Source organism: Heterodontus francisci, chromosome 8 (genome assembly GCF_036365525.1).
Source record: "Heterodontus francisci isolate sHetFra1 chromosome 8, sHetFra1.hap1, whole genome shotgun sequence".
NCBI classification, from domain to species: Eukaryota; Metazoa; Chordata; class Chondrichthyes; order Heterodontiformes; family Heterodontidae; genus Heterodontus; species Heterodontus francisci.
In genome coordinates, this window is record NC_090378.1 from 29530271 (window position 1) to 29554005 (window position 23735).

General features: G+C 44.8%; 1 protein-coding gene across 5 annotated transcripts in view; it reads left to right on the top strand.

Moving 5' to 3' along the window:
- Window positions 1-23735, top strand: part of agla (amylo-alpha-1, 6-glucosidase, 4-alpha-glucanotransferase a) — a 124390-nt gene that overhangs the window by 60005 nt on the left and 40650 nt on the right. For all 5 annotated transcript variants that reach the window (XM_068036876.1, XM_068036875.1, XM_068036879.1 and 2 more), the window contains exons 18-25: window positions 2898-3022; window positions 3134-3243; window positions 3368-3502; window positions 6746-6876; window positions 8268-8404; window positions 13885-14018; window positions 18036-18211; window positions 18865-18967. In XM_068036876.1, the coding sequence (XP_067892977.1) occupies window positions 2898-3022; window positions 3134-3243; window positions 3368-3502; window positions 6746-6876; window positions 8268-8404; window positions 13885-14018; window positions 18036-18211; window positions 18865-18967 (1051 nt within the window). The remainder of the gene's footprint in view (window positions 1-2897; window positions 3023-3133; window positions 3244-3367; window positions 3503-6745; window positions 6877-8267; window positions 8405-13884; window positions 14019-18035; window positions 18212-18864; window positions 18968-23735) is intronic.

The window sequence follows — 23735 nt, forward strand, 5'->3', positions numbered from 1 at the left end:
CATGGTTGCTGACCTCCTCTACATCCTCCATCCAGACTTGCTTGGTAAGGCGGGAGGACCTCCTCTTGTCATCGCTGGGGAAAAGGACCTCCCGCCTTTCCATCGCAGCCTGGAGGAGAATCGGCAGGGAGGCATCACTGAACCGTGGGGCCACCCTTAGTCTGACCTCAGCCATCATACAAGCGTTGAGCAGTGGGGCCTCTTGCTGAGTTTGAAATGTCTTTCACGCTCCTACAGTGCTGCTGTCAGAATTGTGGCTGCAGTGCAGGGAGGGAGTGAATGCAGGGCTGGGAGCCTTTTAAGGATGGCACCAGCATTTGCTCCCCTCTTGGGTGATGTCATTGCCACTGCCGCCCCGCCACTTGATTGTGGGCGCTGCCATCATGCATATGTTAATAAGCTGCTGGACACAAGATGGTGTGAACTTGTCAACTTTGGCCGGAAAAATAGAAAAGCAGCATACTTAAATGGAGAGAGATTGCAGAACTCTTGAGATGCAGAGGGATCTGGGTGTCCTAGTACACGAAACGCAAAAAGTTATTATGCAGGTAAAACGAGTGATTAAGAGGCAAATGCAATGTCGTCGTTTATTGCAAGGGGAATGGAATATAACTCGCACTCATGTGATCCAAGGTTATCCGGGGATTCCCAACTACATGTATTTAGAATGGTTACAGCACAGGAGGAGGCCATTCGGCTCGTTGTGTCCAAGCCAGCTCTTTGAAAGAGCAGCTCAGCTAGTCCCACTCCCCCACCTTTTTTCCCACCCTTGCAAATTTTTTTCTCTTTAGGTATTTACCCAACTCCCTTTCAAAAGGGGGTGGAAGGTTATCGGGAGTCGGTGGAAATGTGAAGTCATCAGTTCAGTCATGAACTTATTGAATGGCAGAGGAGGCTCGAAGGGCCGAGTGGCCTACTCCTGCTCCTAATTCCTATGTTCGTATAAAAGTAGAGATGTTTTGCTGCAATTGTAGAGGGCATTGGTGCGACCGCCTCCTGAGTATTGTGTACAGTTTTGGTGGTCTTACTTAAAGGATATAATTGCATTGGAAGCAATTCACAGAAGGTTCACTCAACTGATTCCTGGGATGAGAGGATTAACTTATGAGGAAAGGTTGGACAGGTTGAGTCCATTTTCATTGGAGTTTAGAAGGATGAGAGGTGGTCTTATTGAAACATACAAAATCCTGAGGAGACTTGACAGGGCGGATGTTGAAAGGATGCTTCCCCTTGTGGGAGAGACCACAACTACCGGGCACACTTTAAAAATAAGGGGTCTCCCATTTAAGACAGATATGAGATTTTTTTTCTCTGAGGGTCATGAGTCTGTGAAACTCTCTCCCCCACAGAGTGGTGGGGCAGGGTCATTGAATGTTTTTTAAGGCAGAGGTAGACAGATTCTTGACAAACAAGGGAGTCAAAGGGTATCAGGGGTAGGCAGGAAAGTGGAGTTGTGTCCACAAACCAATCAGCCATGATCTTATAGAATGGTGGAGCAGGTTCGAGGGGCCAAATACCTACTCCTCCTCCTAGTTTGTATGTCGTATGTAACATCTTAAGATACAGTGGAGTTTGAATCTTGAGAGGGAAGTGAAACTTTTTGTCCGTGGCCCTACCAAAATTGGCATCCAGGCTCATGTCATTGGTTGGTTCCAGATTACATATCTACTTCATGCATTGAACAAGGGATATCAACTGTTGGGGTAAGGGCCAGACTGATTTTCCACAACGATTGAAAAGGCCACATATGTTCCGAAGAAGGGTCACTGACCTGAAACGTTAACTCTGCTTCTCTTTTCACAGATGCTGCCAGACCTGCTGAGTGGTTCCAGCATTTCTTGTTTTTATTCCACATATGTTACTGTTGCTCATATAAGATTACTTTAGATATTCTGTCAGGTACAGTGGTGCCAACCACTTCCATTAGTAAACTAGTGTTTACTAGTGTTCAGGGGTATGCTTGTACTACCCATAATCTAAGTACAATGGCTTCTGTTCCCGCTTTGTTGTTTCTGGAGTCCCACACCCCATTTCTCATCTACGTGCTGCCCCTCGACAACATTCTTCAAAAATGTCAGATTCCATATGTACGCTGACAACACCTAGCTCTACCTCAGCACAACCCCTCTGGAGAGCTCCACTGCTTTTGTACTGTTAGACTCACTATCTGGCATCCAGTTTAGAATGAACCCAATTTTCCTCCAATTTAGCATGGGGCATCCACCCTCCATAAACGTGAGCTCATCCAAAACTCTACTATAATAAAAAAAAAAGCCATATTACATTTATAAAGAGAGAAGCAAAAACTATTTTGTTTTATATTGCACCTTTCCTACTCACAAGACATCCCAAAGTGCTTCACAGACAATGAGGTACCTCTTGAAGTTAATTGACTGTTATAGTGAAGACCAACACAGCATTCAGTTTGTGCACAGCAAGGTCTTGCAAACAGCAATGTGAGATAAGTGACCAGGTCTCTCTTTTTGGTGTTGATTGAGAGATAAATGTTGCCAACAACATTGGGAAAATTCCCTACTCTTCAAACAGTACATCTGAGGTGACAGGCGAGACTGGGGCCTCAGATTAATGACTCATCTGAAAGATCGGACCTTCAACAGTGCAGCACTCCCTCGGAATTGCACTGAAGTGGCAAACAAAATTATGTGCTCATTGGGCTTGAACTTGTATGACTCGGATTGTGAGTGCCATAAGTGAGTTTGGGCTGACATTTAAAGTTGCATTTTCAGATGCTACTATAAAGTGTTGTGCTCAGTGACAAAATAATCCTGTCTGTAACACAATAGTGTACAGTTTACTCCTGTAGGAATTGCACTTTTTCTTCTTGCATTTTGGCTAAATGTACTGAAAAAGTTCTATACCAACCATCTTTATTGCAGGTAAAATCGAAGAGATTGTGATGGAGGCCATGACAGTGCTGAGGGAAACTGATGCATACAAAAGAGATGAGCATTGCATTAATGGATTACCTCAATATACAGTGGATATCAAAGAGCACCTTCAGGTGAAGAACACATGGCATTATGTTGATCTATAGCACTTGTACTTTTCAGTAAGTTACTAATGTTAAAAAAAAAATGTTTTTTTCAAAAGCTAATTCCATGTTCATTTCCAGTTAAATGACAGCAAAATTGTTAAAGCAAGCGTAACTTCTAAAGATCGCAGTGACTATGTCTATGAAATTAAGTTTGAAAACTTTCCTCCTGGAAGCATCATTATCTTCAGGTAAGTGAAGCTATTGTACAATTTTGTGACAAAAGGAATTATGTTTATGCATATTTCAACTAAATTTACTTTCTGATGAGTTTCTGGAAAGCGTTCTTTATTTCATAATCATGTTCTTTTATAGGGTGAGTCTAGATCCAAAGGCCCAGAAAACAGTTGGAATGCTCCACCATCATCTTGCTCAATTTAGTACTTATTTTAAAGCTGGTAGTATTCTTGATGAGGATGCTGCATCAGTGCTGAAGAGTTCGTTTGCATCGTAAGTGGCAGATTTTCTATGGTGCAGTAGGAGTGTACATGATTACATTTATTTTAAAAACTCTTTGCAAACACAATTCAGAACTTTTATTTCCCAGAAAGAATTAAAATAGCTTCAGGATAGTTTTAGTTGGTTCTTCAAAAACACTGCATTATAAAGAGGAAAATTGTGGAAATAAATAGAACTGGAGCTAAGACGATGAGTCTTCACCTGAAACAGTTATCTAATGCTGACAGATCTGTATTTGTTTTGGATTTGCAATGTGTTTTTGCTTGAACCCTTACAAATAGGAGGAAACTGTATTTTTTTTTGTGTGTCTCTCTCTCGCTCTCCTTCCCTCCACAGTGTAATGGACAGGCCAGTGTGTGTGTGCCGCATTGTCTGTGCTTGGCAGGCTGCTCCCTCTCCAGGGTATGAGCCACAAATTCAGAGGTACCTGCCAGTTACCCATTGACCTCCTAGGTGTGCCTATTTAGACCATTGGACATTGTCCAACAGGAAGATTGAACGGAAAGGCTGGGTTAAATGCAGCTCCATCTTAGCAGCTATACACCACAAAAATTTAACAGACCCTAGACTGTTCATGAGCTAAGTCTTTGAAGATCAATTACTTTCTATTAAAATTTCTCTTGTTTTGAGATTATATTCCTTCTAATGTAATTTCCCTAGACCTGGAATCATCCCGGTTCCTCCTCCTCTAAACCTTTTCTAATACATCTTATAGCTCCTAAAGTGTACTTTTTTTTTTTGAACAGATCTAGCACCACAAAACTGGGCATCCATGAGGTGCTGTAGGCCATCAGCAGCAGTAGAATTGTACTCAACCACAATCTGTAACCTCATGGCCCGGCATATCCCCCACTCTACCATTTCCATCAGCCAGGGATCAACCCTGGTTCAATGAAGAGTGCAGGAGGGCATGCCAGGAGCAGCAGCAGGCATACCTCAAAATGAGGTGTCAACCTGGTGAAACTGCAACCTAGGACTACTTGCGTGCCAAACAAAGTAAACAGCATGCGATAGACAGAGCTGAACAATCCCACGAGCAACGGATCAGATCTAAGCTCTGCAGTCCTGCCACATCCAGTTGTGTATGGTGGATAATTAAACAACTTACTGGAGGAGGTGGTTCCACAAGTATTCCCATCCTCAATGATGGGGGAGCCCAGCACATCAGTGCAAAAGATCAGGCTGAAGCATTTGCATCCATATTCAGCCAGAAGTGCCGAAAGGACGATCCATCTCGGCCACTTCCTGAATCCCCCAGCATCGCAGATGCCAGTCTTTAGCCAATTCGATTCACTCCATGTGATATCAAGAAACGACTGAAGGCACTGGATACTGTAAAAAGCTATGGGCCCTGACAACATTCCAGCAATAGTACTGAAGATCTGTGCTCCAGAATTTTCTGCGCCCCTAGCCAAGCTGTTCCAGTACAGCTACAACACTGGCATCTACCCAGCAATGTGGAAAATTGCCCAGGTATGTCCTGTACACACAAAGCAGGACAAATCCAACCCGGCCAATTACCGCCTCATCAGTCTACTTTCGATAATCAGTAAAGTGATGGAAGGTGTCATTGATAGCACTATCAAGTGGCACTTGCTTAGAAATAACCTGCTCAGTGACGTTCAGTTTGGGTTCCGCCAGGACCACTCAGCTCCTGACCTCATTACAGCCTTGGTTCAAACATGGATAAAAGAGGTGAGGTGAGAGTGTCTGCCCTTGACATCAAGGCAGCATTTGACCGAGTATGGCATCAAGGAGCCCTAGCAAAACTGAGGTCAATGGGAATCGGGAGGGGAAACTCTCTGCTGGTTGGAGTTGTACCTAGCGCAAAGGAAGATGGTTGTGCTTGTTGGAGGTCAATCATCTGAGCTCCAGGACATTACTGCAGGAGTTCCTCAGGGTAGTGTCCTAGGCCCAACCATCTTCATCAATGACCTTCCTTCAACAATAAGGCTGGAAGTGGGAATGTTTGCTGATTGCATGTTCAGCACCGTTTGTGACTCCTCAGATACTGAAGCAGTCTGTGTGGAAATACAGCAAGACTTCGACAATATCCAGGCTTGGGCTAATAAGTGGCAAGTAACATTTGTGCCACACAAGTGCCAGGCAATGACTGTCTCAAACAAGAGAGAATCTAACCATCTCCCCTTGACATTCAATGGCATTACAATCACTGAATCCCCCACTATCAACATCCTGGGGGTTACCATTGACCAGAAACTGGAGTAGCCATATAAATACCATGGCTACAAGAGCAGGTCAGAGGCTAGGAATCCTGCGGCAAGTAACTCACCTCCTGACTCCCTAAAGCCTGTCCACAAGGCACAGTCAGGAGTGTGATGGAATACTCTCCACTTGCCTGGATGGGTGCAGCTCCAACAACACTCAAGAAGCTCGACACCATCCAGGACAAAGCAGCCCGCTTGATTGGCACCCCATCTACAAACATGCACTCCCTGCACTACCGACGCACAGTGGCAGCAGTGTGTACCATCTACAAGATGCACTGCAGCAATGCACCAAGGCTCCTTAAACAGCACCTTCCAAGCCCGTGACCTCTACCACATAGAAGGGCAAGGGCAGCAGATGCATGGGACCACCACCATCTGCAAATTCTCCTCCAAGCCACACACCATCTTGACTTGGAACGAGATTGCCATTCCTTCACTGTCGCTGGGTCAAAATCCTGGAATTCTCTTCCTTAACAGCACTGTGGGTGTACCCCACATGGACTGCAGCAGTTCACGAAGGCAGCTCACCTCCATCTTCTCGAGGGCAATTAGGGATGGGCAATAAATGCTGGCCGAGCCAACGACGCCCACATCCCATGAATTAATTTAAAAAAAAAAATTCAGTATTTCTTTGAAGATTAGTTCAAGCTTTTCCTCAAAAGCATCCAAGTAAAAATGAATGGACCCTCAATTATAGTAGGAAATCAATTTTGCAGGATATTATCAAATCTAACCAGGAATCACAGTTCTGCTTTCAAGTGTAGCAGGCTCTTTCTGTGAACTGCTAGACCCCTAGAGCAATGTTTTAAGGATCTGGGCTCGTGCTAAAGAGATGCATATGGTGATTGTCTTTATTTAATCAATTAATTACCTATATAGACAAAGAGTAAGAAAATACAACTACTGATTAGCAAATGTGAATTGTCTTATTTTGAAGCCGAAATGCTCTTACTATAATTGCAGTGTATTCATGTGTATCCTGTGCTTTTTTAAAAACCTACAGCATTGCCTCTGATCTTACATTGGCTGACCTTAACCTATTGCTTTACCGATGTGACTATGAGGAACAGGAGGATGGAGGAGGCTGCTATGGTGTTCCAAATTTTGGACCCTTGAAGTATGCAGGTTTGCAAGGTACATGCTTGGTTGCATTTATACAGATATTCAGACCTGTTGTGACTTAATATATGGGACATTTAAACATTGCTGCATCAACTTTGATTTGTTAAAATTCTTTGAAATATTAATTCTGTGGTTTTTGGGTTTAGTATTGTAAACAATGGCAGAACCATGTACAGATAAACTGGATTATGAATTTAAAAACTAGTATTTTCATTTTCAGGAGGGAACTTAATCGCCACTTGTATTTCTAAATTTTATTTTTTTAATGTACTTTGCCAAATTAGAACCATAGAAAAATTATGGCACAGAAGAAGGCCGTTCAGCCCATCGTGTCTGAGCCGGCCAAAACAAAACAAGCCGCGCAATCTAATCTCACCTTCTAGCACCTGGTCCCTAGCCTTGCAAGTTGCAGCACTTCAGGTGCATATCCAGTTACCTTTTTAAAAGAGTTAAGGGTTTCTGCCTCCACCACTGTTCCTGGCAGTGAATTCCAGACACCCACCACCCTCTGGGTGAAAATGTTTATCCTCATGTCCCCTCTAATCCTTCTACCCATCATCTTATATCTGTGCCCCCTGGTAATTGACCTCTCCTTTAGGGGAAACCGGTCCTTCCTGTCTACTCCATCTAGGCCCCTCATAATTATGAACACCAACCTGAACAGAACCAAATTTTAAATCAATTGGGGGAGGTGGTGCAGTGCCACGTCAGGTAAAAAGGACAATTTAAAACCCGGGATACTGGAGCTTTCCTGGCAGCTCAGCTGGTTAAGCTAGTAATTAGTTAGCCATATAGACCAGGAAGGTTCCAGGTTCAGTCTCTGGACATGCTGAGTTGGCTGATCGCTGCCAGGACAGCAGTAGGAGGTTGCCATTGACTTCACTGTCCTTGGATGACAGAAGAGAAAATCTCTGTTTCTGTTCCTGATTGCTGTCTAGCTGCCCATTTTGGAAGTGCACATCTGGATGAGGCTGTAGTGATGCACCTCGCTGTGATTAAGCCACTGCACTGGCTTACACTGAAGAATAATCATTGGGTATTGTATTTAAGGGTGCACAACAACTGTTTCTCAGCAAGGAGCCAATGTCTTAAGCGGTAGGAGTAGGGAATTGGAAAAAAAAAAGGGAAAATAAATACTGATTGTGTAATACCTGTTGGAAACACTTGATGGCATCAGTGTTCTTCATGAATCAAGTCCCAATCACTTTATACTGCACCTTATTTCCACAGAAAGTTTACCATAAATCAATACAAAAGTAAACTGGCCTTTTAGAATTTCAGTAACGTTTTCTGGTTTTATAGTTCACATGATCAGTCAGTACATAGGTTTTCATAAAGGTAATTCCTTACATGCATAAAAAAACTTTCAGCATATGTCACTGAGACTGTTGTGCTTTATTTAGGGTTCATCTCAGTGCTCGCAGAAATTAGACCTAGGAATGACCTGGGGCATCCTTTGTGTGAAAATCTGAGGGCTGGAGACTGGATGATGGACTACATCTCTAATCGCTTGATTCCACGTGGGGGCAAACTTGAAGAGGTAGGAGATGAAGTTGTTTGTGTGGGAGGAGGGGGGGATGTGATGTTTGCTGTAGCTCAGTTGACAACACTCTTGCCTCCTTAGTCACAAGGCCGAGAGTCCCACATCAGAGTCTTGAGCATATAATCTAGCTGGCACTCCAGTGCAGTACAGACGGAGTGCTGCACCATCAACTGTGGTGTCATTCAGATGAGGCATTAAACGTGTCTACGCTGTCGGGTGGACGTAAAAGATCCCATGGCACTATTTTGAAGAGGAGTGTGGTCATTCCCCTTCATGTCCTAGCAAATATTTATCCTTCATCAAAATTCACTGTAGAGAAAACAGATTATCAGGCCATTATCACATTACTGTTTTTGGGAGAATGCTATGCACAAATTGGATGCTGTGATTCCTACATTATAACAGTGACTACACATCAAATTTCTTTATTTCTTTGAAGATGGCTCCTGGGCTGGAAGCTCCCTAGGAAGCTCCCTTGCTGTTCAACTCTATCCATGGCCATCTGCTCCCATCCCTAACGTTTTCTCCCCCAATCTGCCCTCTTAAACTGTTTAAATTCCCCTGGCTCTTTAAATCAGTTCATTTTAGCCCTATCTAAAAGTTAACAGTTAGTTTAGTGTATTTTACCTGGGCCCACTGCCCTCCCCCAGCCACACCTGCTCTTTGTTTTCTCAATGAAATTGATCCGGATGAAACTGACGAGCACAGCTGCCGATACTTTAATCTCCGATCCTGCTGTCTTCACAGTCCAGAGTGTCTGCAGCCACGGCATGCGGTAAGTCCATTGAGGTGTAGAAGGAGCTGCGGGACCCGAGAGAAGTCCTGTGAAAAGGTGCCCCGAACACCCAAAACATCCACGAACGGCCCCCCCGGCCGCAACTTCAAAGCGCCCGCGGGAGATGGCTCGGAGAGCATCTGCAGCGCACTGTCTGCAATGCTGCATGCCTTTATTTAAACCACTGCAAAAAAAAAAACCCTTAGCAAATGTAATCACCTCTAAGTCTGCCAAATGATGCTTCACCTCCCGAAGGACGTGGATGAGCTTTCCGGACGTCGATGGTGGGCACTGAGGAAATGGCTTATTACCTGCACCAGATTCCACCCCCCCTCCCCCCCCTTTACCCCCCTTCCACCCCCCCCCACCCCCGTCCCCTTCCCTGCTCCACCCTCTCAGCTCACCCCCTCACAACCCCGTCCCAGCCCGCCCCCCCCTCGCACCATCTTCACCCCGCACCCCCTTCCCCTGCACCCCCCCCCCCCCACCCCCTCCCTCTACCCCTCCCCCTTGCATCCCCTCCTCCCACCGGCACCATCCTACACCTGTGTAGGGGCCCCAACAACCCCACTGCCTTGTGGGCGTCTCGGGAGAGACCAAGGCTAAGGGAGTAAACCCTAACAGAAAATCCGGAGCGGAACCCCGTAGGCGGTCATGTGTCACCTTTGGCATGTTTCCGGCAGTTCCTGCAGCCATACTGGTGCCAAACGTCGTGTCCTGCACTCCTTTGGACCCCACCAGAAAGGCCGAGAGGGGGGTTTTGACGACTGGGCAACTCTCAACCTCCATAAATTTGCCCAGGCATGCGCCATGGAGAGGTCACTCCATAGTTGCCTCACAGCGACTAAAACAACACGGAAGGCAGCAGTTACGGGTTATAAGTCCAGATAAATTGGCGTAGAAACTGGGCGCCACGGGTTGCCTTTGTCGGTGGGAGAGGTCATTGCACCTCACTGGACAGCTACCGCCCGCCTCAAACCGGGCAGCCCCCGGTCAGTAAGGTTCTGTCCCGCCACAGTCTGCCTGCTTCAATGGGTGCTTGGAGCTCAGGGTCATTGCCCGAAAGGTAGACTGATACACCGCACCAAACAACATGAAAAAAGGAAAGAAGGTACCAGCCCTTCGCTTTGCAAGCTGGAACGTCAGAACTATGTGTCCTGGCCTGTCGGAAGACCTTACACAAATCAACGATTCTCGGAAGACCGCCATCATTAACAACGAGCTCAGTAGATTCAATGTGGACATTGCAGCACTTCAGGAGACTCGCCTCCCCGCGAGTGGCTCTCTAGCAGAGCAAGACTACACCTTCTTCTGGCAGGGCAGGGATCCTGAAGAACCAAGACAGCATGGAGTGGGCTTCGCCATCAGAAACTCCTTGCTCAGCATGATAGAGCCTCCCTCAAATGGCTCGGAACGCATACTGTCCATCCGACTGCTCACCACCTCTGGTCCAGTACACCTACTCAGCATCTATGCTCCAACACTCTGCTCCCCACCTGAAGCTAAAGACCAGTTCTATGAACAACTCCATAACATCATTAGCAGCATCCCCAACACCGAACACCTATTCCTGCTGGGGGACTTTAATGCCAGGGTTGGGGCCGACCATGACTCATGGCCCTCCTGCCTTGGGCGCTATGGCGTTGGAAGGATGAATGAGAACGGGCAGAGACTGCTTGAGTTGTGTACCTATCATAACCTCTGCATCACCAACTCGTTCTTTCACACTAAACCCTGTCACCAGGTTTCATGGAGGCACCCAAGATCACGTCGTTGTCACCAGCTAGACCTCATTGTCACAAGGCGAGCCGCCTTAAACAGTGTTCAAATCACACGCAGCTTCCACAGTGCGGACTGCGACACCGACCACTCCCTGGTGTGCAGCAAGGTTAGACTCAGACCAAAGAAGTTGCATCATTCCAAGCAGAAGGGCCACCCGCGCATCAACACGAGCAGAATTTCTCACCCACAGCTGTTACAAAAATTTCTAAATTCACTTGTAACAGCCCTTCAAAACACTCCCACAGGGGATGCTGAGACCAAGTGGGCCCACATCAGAGACGCCATCTATGAGTCAGCTTTGACCACCTACGGCAAAAGTGCGAAGAGAAATGCAGACTGGTTTCAATCTCATAATGAAGAGCTGGAACCTGTCATAGCCGCTAAGCGCATTGCACTTTTGAACTACAAGAAAGCCCCCAGCGATTTAACATCCGCAGCACTTAAAGCAGCCAGAAGTACTGCACAAAGAACAGCTAGGCGTTGCGCAAACGACTACTGGCAACACCTATGCAGTCATATTCAGCTGGCCTCAGACACCGGAAACATCAGAGGAACGTATGATGGCATGAAGAGAGCTCTTGGGCCAACCATCAAGAAGATCGCCCCCCTCAAGTCTAAATCAGGGGACATAATCACTGACCAACGCAAACAGATGGACCGCTGGGTTGAGCACTACCTAGAACTGTACTCCAGGGAGAATGCTGTCACTGAGACTGCCCTCAATGCAGCCCAGCCTCTACCAGTCATGGATGAGCTGGACATACAGCCAACCAAATCGGAACTCAGTGATGCCATTGATTCCCTAGCCAGCGGAAAAGCCCCTGGGAAGGACAGCATTACCCCTGAAATAATCAAGAGTGCCAAGCCTGCTATACTCTCAGCACTACATGAACTGCTATGCCTGTGCTGGGACGAGGGAGCAGTACCCCAGGACATGCGCGATGCCAACATCATCACCCTCTATAAAAACAAAGGTGACCGCGGTGACTGCAACAACTACCGTGGAATCTCCCTGCTCAGCATAGTGGGGAAAGTCTTTGCTCGAGTCGCTCTGAACAGGCTCCAGAAGCTGGCCGAGCGCGTCTACCCTGAGGCACAGTGTGGCTTTCGTGCAGAGAGATCGACTATCGACATGCTGTTCTCCCTTCGTCAGATACAGGAGAAATGCCGTGAACAACAGATGCCCCTCTACATTGCTTTCATTGATCTCACCAAAGCCTTTGACCTCGTCAGCAGACGTGGTCTCTTCAGACTACTAGAAAAGATCGGATGTCCACCAAAGCTACTAAGTATCATCACCTCATTCCATGACAATATGAAAGGCACAATTCAACATGGTAGCTCCTCATCAGAGCCCTTTCCTATCCTGAGTGGTGTGAAACAGGGCTGTGTTCTTGCACCCACACTTTTTGGGATTTTCTTCTCCCTGCTGCTTTCACATGCGTTCAAATCCTCTGAAGAAGGAATTTTCCTCCACACAAGATCAGGGGGCAGGTTGTTCAACCTTGCCCGTCTAAGAGCGAAGTCCAAAGTACGGAAAGTCCTCATCAGAGAACTCCTCTTTGCTGACGATGCTGCTTTAACATCTCACACTGAAGAATGCCTGCAGAGTCTCATCGACAGGTTTGCGTCTGCCTGCAATGAATTTGGCCTAACCATCAGCCTCAAGAAAACGAACATCATGGGGCAGGATGTCAGAAATGCTCCATCCATCAATATTGGCGACCACGCTCTGGAAGTGGTTCAAGAGTTCACCTACCTAGGCTCAACTATCACCAGTAACCTGTCTCTAGATGCAGAAATCAACAAGCGCATGGGTAAGGCTTCCACTGCTATGTCCAGACTGGCCAAGAGAGTGTGGGAAAATGGCGCACTGACACGGAACACAAAAGTCCGAGTGTATCAGGCCTGTGTCCTCAGTACCTTGCTCTACGGCAGCGAGGCCTGGACAACGTATGCCAGCCAAGAGCGACGTCTCAATTCATTCCATCTTCGCTGCCTTCGGAGAATACTTGGCATCAGGTGGCAGGACTATATCTCCAACACAGAAGTCCTTGAAGCGGCCAACACCCCCAGCTTATACACACTACTGAGTCAGCGGCGCTTGAGATGGCTTGGCCATGTGAGCCGCATGGAAGGTGGCAGGATCCCCAAAGACACATTGTACAGCGAGCTCGTCACTGGTATCAGACCCACTGGCCGTCCATGTCTCCGTTATAAAGACGTCTGCAAACGCGACATGAAATCGTGTGACATTGATCACAAGTCGTGGGAGTCAGTTGCCAGCATTCGCCAGAGCTGGCGGGCAGCCATAAAGACAGGGCTAAATTGTGGCGAGTCGAAGAGACTTAGTAGTTGGCAGGAAAAAAGACAGAGGCGCAAGGGGAGAGCCAACTGTGCCCCAACAAACAAATTTCTCTGCAGCACCTGTGGAAGAGCCTGTCACTCCAGAATTGGCCTTTATAGCCACTCCAGGCGCTGCTTCACAAACCACTGACCACCTCCAGGCGCGTATCCATTGTCTCTCGAGATAAGGAGGCCCAAAAGAAAGAAAGAACACATCAAATGTGCTTCATTAGTTGTGAGACATCCTGAGATCAAAGTTTTTTTTTTTTTCCCTCTGATCAGAAGGATAAATTTTGCACTTGCAATTTTACAATCTGTATCTCTAACATAAGCATAAAAGCCACATGCAGATTCAGTGGAAAGTAATGGTTTTAAACAGAGTGATTACATTTTGAGGAGGTCTGAACATACATTCTGATGCTTCATAATGTTACAAACACTTGTATTATTGCAAGTGAAAATTGTTAGTAGTGGCTTATGATTAGAAAAAGTAAATCAACTTTTGAGTAGCACTATCTATTGTGCTAGAAATCTAGTTCATCATATAATGGCATTCTCTTTTTTTTAAAACCAGATTGGTAACTGGTTTGCAGCAATGTTTGCTTACCTCAAATGCCTTCCTCGCTACCTTATCCCATGCTACTTCGATGCAATCCTTGTAGGGGCATACACAACTCTTATGGATGTAACATGGAGCCAAATGTCAAGGTGCGTCTGATGTTAAAGCTGGAACAAAAATATATTAATGGTGAAGTGTTATGGTGGTGCAGAAAGTTAGAACACAAATATTTCGTCCCTCAAACCTGCATATAAATCTAGCCCACTAATGGTATCTACTGGTTGTACTGGATTTAATGAGTAACGAACCCCAGCGTTGGTTAATAATCTGATGGTAAGGGAACGTCTTGCAATAGTGACAATGATATGATTGAATTTGATCCTAGCTTTGAGAGGTAGAAGGGAGAGTCACAAACCAAGGTTTTAAATTTAAGAATTTAAGTTTTATGAAGAACTAGACTGGACTGTTAATGGGTAAACCTACAGACCAATAGTGGGAACTAGTCCATGAATTTTTTGATATGATACAAAACCATGGTGAAACCTGTACAAATAGACACTTGCAAAAAACAGAAACTCACTGACAGTCCCAAATAACTTGCATTATAATAGATATAAATTACCCCTTGAAACCATGGAGAATTTGAAATTCCAAACTCTGGACAGTCTTAAATGTACCAAATTAATTTCCTACTTAAAACACCAGACTGGCAGGCAGGCAGGCAAGTGCAAGGTGGCAGCGGGTTACAAAAAAAGGCTTGTGTAATGGCGATCTCTTAAGTCAGCATACAAAGCAGCAGAGAAACCGCTGTAACTCTGGGATTGAATGCTTGCACCGCTCTATTCCATTGATAGAGCATTTTATTGGCTGCTGTGGATGCTGGATAGAGAGAACTTTATTACCCAAAAGCTGGAAGTTGCCAGTCAAGAGAGACTCGAGTGTTGGGGACAGGGGGGGACGGGTTGGGGGTAGGGAGACTAGGGAATAGGGGGTTGGGGGAGAAATGGAGACTGTGGAATAGGAGCAGAGATGGAGACTGGAGGCTCAGGAGGAGAGATGGAGAGCTTGGGTCCCCTTCTTCCTCACACTCAGTTTCCCCTCTTCCCCTGTTCTCAGGTGGCCTCCTTCTTCTTGGAACTCATTCAGCAGCTGTTGGCATGAAATCTCAAATTTCCCAACAACAGGGGACGCAACCTTTTTATAAGGTAAATCCAACAAGAGGTCATATGATCTGACATCACATGGTCAGATGTCATGGTCAGAACGTCATGTAATCAGACCTCCAGGAATGCCTCCAACCACAGCTGGCACCTCTACTCCACCGGTATATCAGCTACTGATGAAATGCCCCAACCCACCATCCAGCAGCTGCAGACCAGGGAGGGAGGGTGTCCTGGACAGGGATCTTTAGGGCATTTATTCTCTTTCCCCCACCTCCAACTTCCCAGTTGGGCTGGGATCTGCCCCTACAGCAACCACCTTGCCCTGTGTGGGCTGCCAACATAGCACATCACAAGATAAAGACATCTGTCCCTCAATGGAAAATGACTGTGTGATGGCAATGAACAAGGAAACTCAACCAACAGAAAATGAGCTGATATCACCTCTTGCTCCAGGCCTCCAGAATTGGGTACAATCCCAGGTAAGGCCAAAATAAAGAAGGTATGCTGCAAGAGATACAGCCAGTCCTGGAGAATTTGGCTGATCCAATTTACTGTACATGCAATGACTATTTTGAAAATAAGGCCATCTACAAATAAAGAACACTGATGTAAGTCCCTTAGGGGTCACTAATTTACAAGTTTCACTGCACCCCTCAAAGGCAAAAGCTCCACTTGGTGTAGTTATGCAACCATGGTCAACAAGTGAAGTAAGAGACAGCATCAAGCTAAAAGAAAAGTCTTTGACAAGGAAAAGTGGAAACTCAGCAGACTGGAGCAGCTATAAAAAGCACCAAAGGAAATAATAGGTGCAAAAAAGGGAATATGATAAACTTGCAAAAGATACCAAATCTAACAAAGTTTTTATAAAAGTATTAAGAAAAAGTGAGTGGTAAAAGGGAATGTGATCCATTTAAAGACATACAGACAAGATAGAATGGATATCAAGGAAATGGCAGACTTGTTAGATTAATATTTTGTATCTGTTTTAAAAGTGGAGAAAGAGAACAAAATACTAATGGTCCGACGACACCGAAAAATGTCAGTGGAAGGAACTTAGTAGATTTAATATAAGTTGCAAAAAAAAAAGTAATTCAGAAAATAATGAGACTTGAGGTAGACAAATCTCCAGAACCTAATGGTTTCACTCAGGGTGTTAAACACGAGTAAGGAAATTGCAGATGTATTAACCATAATTTTCCAAAGCATCCTAGATTCAGGAATTGTGCCTTTGTAAATGTCACTACATTATTTAAGAAAAAAGGGAGAAACCAGGAATGACCTATGTGTCAGTTTAACATCAATTGTGGGGATGTTACTGGAATGTATCGGTAGAGACATAATGACTGAAAAATTGGGCAAGTATCATCTAATCAAAGAGAATCAGCATGGATATGTGGCGATTGGTTCATATATGACTAGTTAAATTTTTTGAGATGACCACGGGCATTGTGTCTAGGGGAGGATGTGTGGATGTTGTTTATCTGGACTTCCAGATGGCATTTGATCATGAGAGTGCACAGAATTGGAACTAACCTTGTGGCATGGGTCAGTAATTGGTTGGGAAACAAACGCAGAGTAGAAGTAGAAAGATAGATAAAGGGAATGTTCTCTGATTGGGATGTTACGAGTGCTATTCTCCAGGCATTTCTACTGGGGCTTCAGATTTTCTTCATGTATATTAATGACTTGGATGAAGGAACAGAGAGTTGTATATCCAGATTGCACTAGGTTAGGAATATAGGAGCAGGAGTAAGCCATTGAATGAGAGCATGGCTGATCTATATCATAACCTCATTGTTTTCATGTTCATACTTTTACTCAACAAAAATCTATACATCTCAGTTTTTACATTTTCAGTTGAGCTAGTCTCAACAGCTTCTTGGGAAGAGAGTGCAAGCCTTCTACCATATCAGTGAGGAAGTGTTTCCTGACTTCACTCCCAAATGGCCTAGCTCTAATTTTAATGTTATGCCCACCAGATGAAATAGTTTCTCTGTCGATGCAATCAAATCCTTTTTAATTATTTTTGATGACCCCTTAATCTTCTATGCTCGAGAAGATTGGCAGAGTCTGTTCAAACTGTCCTCATACTTTAACCTTTTTAGCCCTGCTATTATTTTGATAAATCTGTGCTTCATCCCCTCCAAGGCCAATATATTCTTCCTGAGGAGCGGTGCAAAGAACTGAATGCAGTACTTCAGGTGCAGTCTAAAGAGAGCTGTATACAATGATAGCATATCTTCCACTCTTTGTATTCCAACCAGGTTAACTCTTAAAGTACCAACTAGCAGCATAGGCTCAGTGATAGCACTCTTGCCTCTGAGTCAGGAGGTTGTGGGTTCAAACTACACTCTGGAGACTGGAGCACATAATCTAGCCCGATACTTCTGTGCAGTATTGAGGTTGTGTTGTACCACCAGGGATGTTGTCTGATCAGATGCTAAACGAGGTTAAACCAAATCTGTTGTCTTGAGTGGATGTATAGGATCCAATGACTAATTGAAGAAGAGCAGGGGAGTTTCCTGATGCCCTGGCCAACGTTTATCCCGAAGCAATATCATTAAAAACTTGCCTATCTGGTCACTTATCTCTTGGTGTTTCTTGCACCTAGCTGCACACACTTGGCTGCTGTGTTTCCATATATTACATCAGGTGACTATACTTCCATAGTACTTCATTGGCTCACAAGTGCTTTGGGATGTCCTCAAGTTGTGAAAGGAGCATTTGTTCTTCAGATTTGTCGTCGAGTTTAGTGAAATTTAACTTTTCTGTTGTTCCAGAGTATGGTGACGAAAAAATATGGTTTTACTTGGGTAATCCAGTTGTTTAGCTTGTTGGGGTCTAATTACTAGCCATAACTTTGTTAGTTGATCCTCATAGGGGAATGGGGGTGGGTAGAGGGAACTGCAGAAGGATAGATAGCAGTGGATATATTTACAAGATAAAAAAATTTGATTTGTTGCCGCTATGATTTCTACTGATTTAACTTTCTTTTTCTTGCAGCTTTGTGCAGAATGGCTCGACATTTGTGAAGCAACTTGCTCTGAGTTCGTTGCAGATGTGTGGAGTGGGAAAATTTCCTGCTCTTCCACAAATGTCTGCTTGCATAGTAGGTGTACCGTATAGACTGAATTACATTACTGGTGAGAAGGAACAGTGCTGCGTTTCCTTAGCAGCTGGTAAGTGAACACCACTTTTCATCCCATGTTTTAACTTTAAATATATTAGAAATTTTATTGTCACGTTTTTGCAGGAATCTCAGTAAACCTGAAACCTCTGAACTTTCTGTTTTTTAAACTAGTCTCAACATTATAAAACTCAAACAAGATTGTATCATGAAAAACAATTTTGTTGATGGTCTTCATTTTTCAGTGTTTATCTAGATTAGTGTCCTCTATACCAAATGATTGAGTTTTTCAGAGCAGCATTGTCACTTAACGCTCATTCAGCGTTATAACTTTGTAGCAAATTTGTAATGAAAAAAGCCGTTCTGATGAAGGGTCACTGACCTGAAACGTTAACTCTGCTTCACTCTCCACAGATGCTGCCAGACCTGCTGAGTATTTCTAGCATTTCTTGTTTTTAGTTCAGATTTCCAGCATATGCAGTATTTTGCTTTTATTTTAATGAAAAAAGTGTGTTCCACTCAAAAATATTTCTTGTGGAAATTTAAATTGCTCTGTCTCGTATAACATGCAACATTTGTAATTTACAGGAAGCCTCTCTAAATGTCATTGAATAATTTTCTTTTACATTTGCTTTGCTTAAAAAAACATGCCTTTTTTATTTTTCAATTCTATCTCTTATTAGGATTTTCAAATTTCTTATTCAGGGCTGCCACATTTTTCTGCTGGTTTATTCCGCTGTTGGGGTAGAGATACATTCATTTCTCTCCGAGGTCTACTGCTGGTTACAGGACGGTCCTTAGAGGCCAGGTAAGAAGTGATCATGTAATAGAATCTGAGAAACGTCCCAGGGAATTTTCCCAGGCAAGGAGAGGCAGGTTTGTGTGCGTGCCATGAGTTAAATTCCTAAAATTGACATTGAGTTGGATCCTAACATACTACCTCCCTCTTCTGGGTTTCTATAAGGCAAGGTTAAAGGCAGTTGGGGAACCCCTTTGGGTCTGTCAGCTAAGGAAGCAGAGTAGGCACAAATGGGTCATTTTCTGGTTGGCAAGATGGAGACTGGAGTGGCGGCAGGTGGACCTGGGAGGAATCGCATCCTGAGCAAGACCTGAAAAGGAGAGGGCGGGGCTCGCGGCCCTTACTTACCTGGTGACCAGAGCGGCGGCAGGCTCTGTCTCTCTCTCTCTCAGTGTCTCCGCGCGCTGAAGTTCAAAAGAAGGAAAAAAAACTTAGTGATATCACGGGAAATCTGCAAGGTGATTGGTTGGGTAAGTAACAGCTGTTAGTGCATTTAGATAGCTTAAAAAAAGGGGAACGTTTTTTTGGAAAAAAAACTCAAAACCTACCGTATAAGTGATGTCGAGTACTACTAAAGTGTGTGTGTTTTTTTTTTAATTAGTGTAATTTATTAAGGATTTTAGATTGTGGTGGGTATTGTTTGGAGTAGAACAAGGCCCCTACTGTAATTAGTAATTTTTATAGGGAGTAACTAAGTAATCTAAAGGTAAGTCATGGCAGGAGAGTTTGCACCCGTGATATGCTCCTCCTGCGCTATGTGGGAAATCAGGGATGCTTCCAGTGTCCCTGACGACCATGTGTGCAAGAAGTGTATCCATCTGCAGCTACTAGCTACCCGCATTACGGAGCTGGCGCTGCGGGTGGATTCACTGTGGAGCATCCACGATGCTGAGGACGTTGTGGATAGCACGTTTAGCAAGGTGGTCACACTGCAGGTAATTGCTGCACAGGCAGAAAAGAGATGAGTGACCACCAGGCAGAGTAGTAGGCTCAGGCAGGTAGTACAGGAATCCCCTGTGGCCATCCCCCCCCCACCCCCCTCAGAGATGTATCATTTTGAATACAGTTGGGGGGGGGGGGGGGATGACCTCCCAGGGGAAAGCAGCAACAACCAAGCTCATGGCACCACGGATGGCTCTGCTGCATAGCAGGGGCAAGAAAAGACTGGGAGAGCCATAGTGATAGGCGATTCAATTGTAAGGGGAACAAAGAAACAAGACTCCAGGATGCCATGTTGCCTTCCTAGTGCTAGGGTCAAGGATGTCTGAGTGGCTGCTGGACATTCTGAAGGGGGAGGGTGAACAGCCAATGGTCATGCATGTCGGTATCAATGACATAGGTAGAAAAAGGGATGAGGTCCTGCAAGATAAATTTAAGGAGTTAGGAGCTAAATTAAAAAGCAGGACCTCAAACGTTGTAATCTCAGGATTACTTCCTGTGCCACATATTAGTGAGTATAGGAAGAGGAGAAGAGACCAGATGAATGCGTGGCTGGAGAAATGGTGTAGAAGGAAGGGATTTAGATTCCTGGGACATCTGGACTGATTTTAGGGAAGGTGGGACCTGTACAAGCGGGACGGGATGCACCCATGCAGGACCGGAACCAATGTCCTCACAGGGGTGTTTGCTAGTGCTGTTGGGGAGGATTTAAAATCGAATGACAGGGGGTTGGGAACCTGAGCGGGGAGACTGAGGAGGAGGAAACAAGAATAGAAGTGAAAGACAGAAAACGAAAAGGCAAAAGTGGAAGGCATAGAAATCAAGGGTAAGAAACAAATAGGCCCATAGTGTGAAATAATGCTAAGATGACTAAGAATGTTAAAAAGACAAGCTTAAAGGCATTGTGTCTCAATGCGTGGAGTATTCGCAATAAGGCAGGTGAATTAACCACGCAAATAGATGTAAATGGATACGATATAGTTGCGATTATGGAGACATGGCTGCAGGGTGACCAAGGATGGGAACTGAACATCCAGGGGTATTCAATATTTAGGAAGGACAGGCAAAAAGGGAAAGGAGGTGGAGTAGCATTGTTAGTAAAAGAGGAAAACAATACAATAGTGAGGAAGGATATTGGCTCAGAGAATCCTGATGTGGAATCTGCATGGGTGGAGCTAAGAAACATCAAGGGGCATAAAGTGTTGGTGGGGGTTATATATAGATCCCCCAAACAGCAGTGGTGATGTAGAGGATGGCATTAAACAGGAAATTAGAGACGCATGCAATAAGGGTGCAACTGTAATTATGGGTGACGTTAATCTACATATAGATTGACAAACCAAATTAGCAATAATATTGTCGAGGAGGAATTCTTGGAGTGCATACGTGATGGATTTTTGGACCAATACGTTGAGGAATCAACTAGAGAACAGGAAAGGCCTGCTACCCGACCCGAACCTGACGAGACCCAAAGTGTTGGGTTCAGGTCGGGCTGGGCCCCTCTTCCGGGTCCAGCTTTCGGGCTCGGGTCGGGCCGGGTCAGACACACGGTAAGTGCTCTGTTGGTAAGTATCAAAGTTTAAAAACTTAGCTGAGCTGGGAGTCCGGGTCGAAACTGAATCTGTGCAGTGAGTGAATGACGTCACTACGACGTCGTCACGCATGCACTGCAGCTTCATGGAGCTTCCCAGTCGGAAGGCAAGTCCAGGGATGGTCAGGTCAAGTCGGGGCGGGCTCGGGTTGGGTCGGGCCCAGGGCAAAATTGGAGGAACTCGGGCCGGGTTGGGCTCGGGTCTGCTCTGGATTGGTCGGGTTCTTTTTCCTGACCTGAGCAGTCCTTCAGAGAACAGGCCATCCAAGACTGGGTATTGTGTAATGAGAAAGGATTAGTTAGCAATCTTGTGCGGGGTCCCTTGGGAAAGAGCGGCCATAACATGATAGAATTCTTCATTAAGATGGAGAGTGAGAGAGTTGATTCTGAGACTAGGGTCCTGAATCTAAGTAAAGGAAACTATGAAGGTATGAGGCGCGAGTTGGCTATGATAGATTGGGGAACTTTACTTAAAAGGTTGACAGTGGATAGGCAATGGCTGGCATTTAAAGAGCGCATGGATGAATTGCAACAATTGTTCATTCCTGTCTGGTGCAAAAATAAAACAGGAAGGGTGCCTCAACCGTGGCTTACAAAAGAAATTAGGGATAGTATTAGATCCAAGGAGGAGAAATATAAAATGGCCAGAACAAGCAGCAAACCTAAGGATTGGGAGCAGTTTAGAATTCAGCAGAGGAGGACAAAGGGATTGATTAAGAAAGGGAAAATAGAGTATGAGAGTAAGCTTGCAGAGAACATTAAAAACTGACTGTAAAAGCTTCTACAGATATGTGAAGAGAAAAAGATTAGTGAAGACAAATGTGGGTCCCTTACAGTCAGAAATGGGGGAATTTATAATGGGGAACAAAGAACTGGCAGACCAACTAAATACATACTTTGGTTCTGTCTTCACAAAGGAGGACACAAATTACTTCCCAGAAATGTTGGGGAACATAGGGTCTCATGAGAAGGAGGAACTGTATGAAATCAGTATTAGTAGGGAAATGGTGTTAGGGAAATTGACAGGATTGAAGGACGAAAAATCCCCAGGGCTTGATGATCTACATCCCAGAGTACTTAAGGAAGTGGCCCTAGAAATAGTAGATGCATTGCTGGTCATTTTTCAAAAATCTATAGACTCTGGAACAGTTCCAATGGATTGGAGGGTAGCTAATGTAACCCCACTATCTAAAAAAGGAGGTAGAGAGAAAATACGGAATTATAGACCAGTTAGCCTAACATCAGTAGTGGGGAAAATGCTAGAGTCCATTATAAAAGAGCACATGGAAGACAATGACAGGATCGGACAAAGTCAACATGGATTTATGAAAGGGAAACTATGCTTGACAATTCTACTGGAATTTTTTGAGGATGTAACTAGTAGAATAGATGAGGGAGAACCAGTGGATGTGGTGTATTTGGACTTTCAGAAGGCTTTCGATAAGGTCCCACATGAGAGATTAGCGTGCAAAATTAAAGCATATGGGATTAGGGGTAAGGCACTGACCTGAATAGAGAACTGGTTGGTAGACAGGAAACAAAGAGTAGGAATAAACGGGTCTTTTTCCGAGTGGCAGGCAGTGACTAGTGGGGTACCGCAGGGATCAGTGCTAGGACCCCAGCTATTCACAATATATATTAATGATATAGATGAAGGAATTAAATATAATGTATCCAAGTTTGCAGACGACACAAAGCTGGGTGGGAGTGTGAGCTGTGAGGAGGATGCAGAGAAGTTCCAGTGAGATTTGGACAGGTTGAGTGAGTGGGGAAATACATGGCAGATGCAGTATAATGTGGATAAATGTGAGGTTATCCACTTTGGTAGCAAAAACAGGAAGGCAGATTATTATCTGAACGGCGATAGATTGGGAAAGGGGGAGGTGCAGCGAAACCTGGGTGTCCTTGTGCACCAGTCACTGAAAGTAAGCATGCAGGTGCAGCAGGCAGTTAAGAAGGCAAATGGTATGTTGGCCTTCATAGTGAGAGGATTTCAGTACAGAAGCAAGGATATCTTGCTGCAATTATATAAGGTCTTAGTGAGACCACATCTGGAGTATTATGTGCAGTTTTGGTCTCCTTATCTGAGGAAGGATGTTCTTACTGTGGAGGGAGTGCAGTGAAGGTTCACCAGACTGATTCCTGGGATGGCAGGACTGACGTATGAAGAGAGATTGGGTCAATTAGGCTTGTATTCACTAGAGTTTAGAAGAATGAGAGGGGATCTCAGAAACCTACAAAATTCTA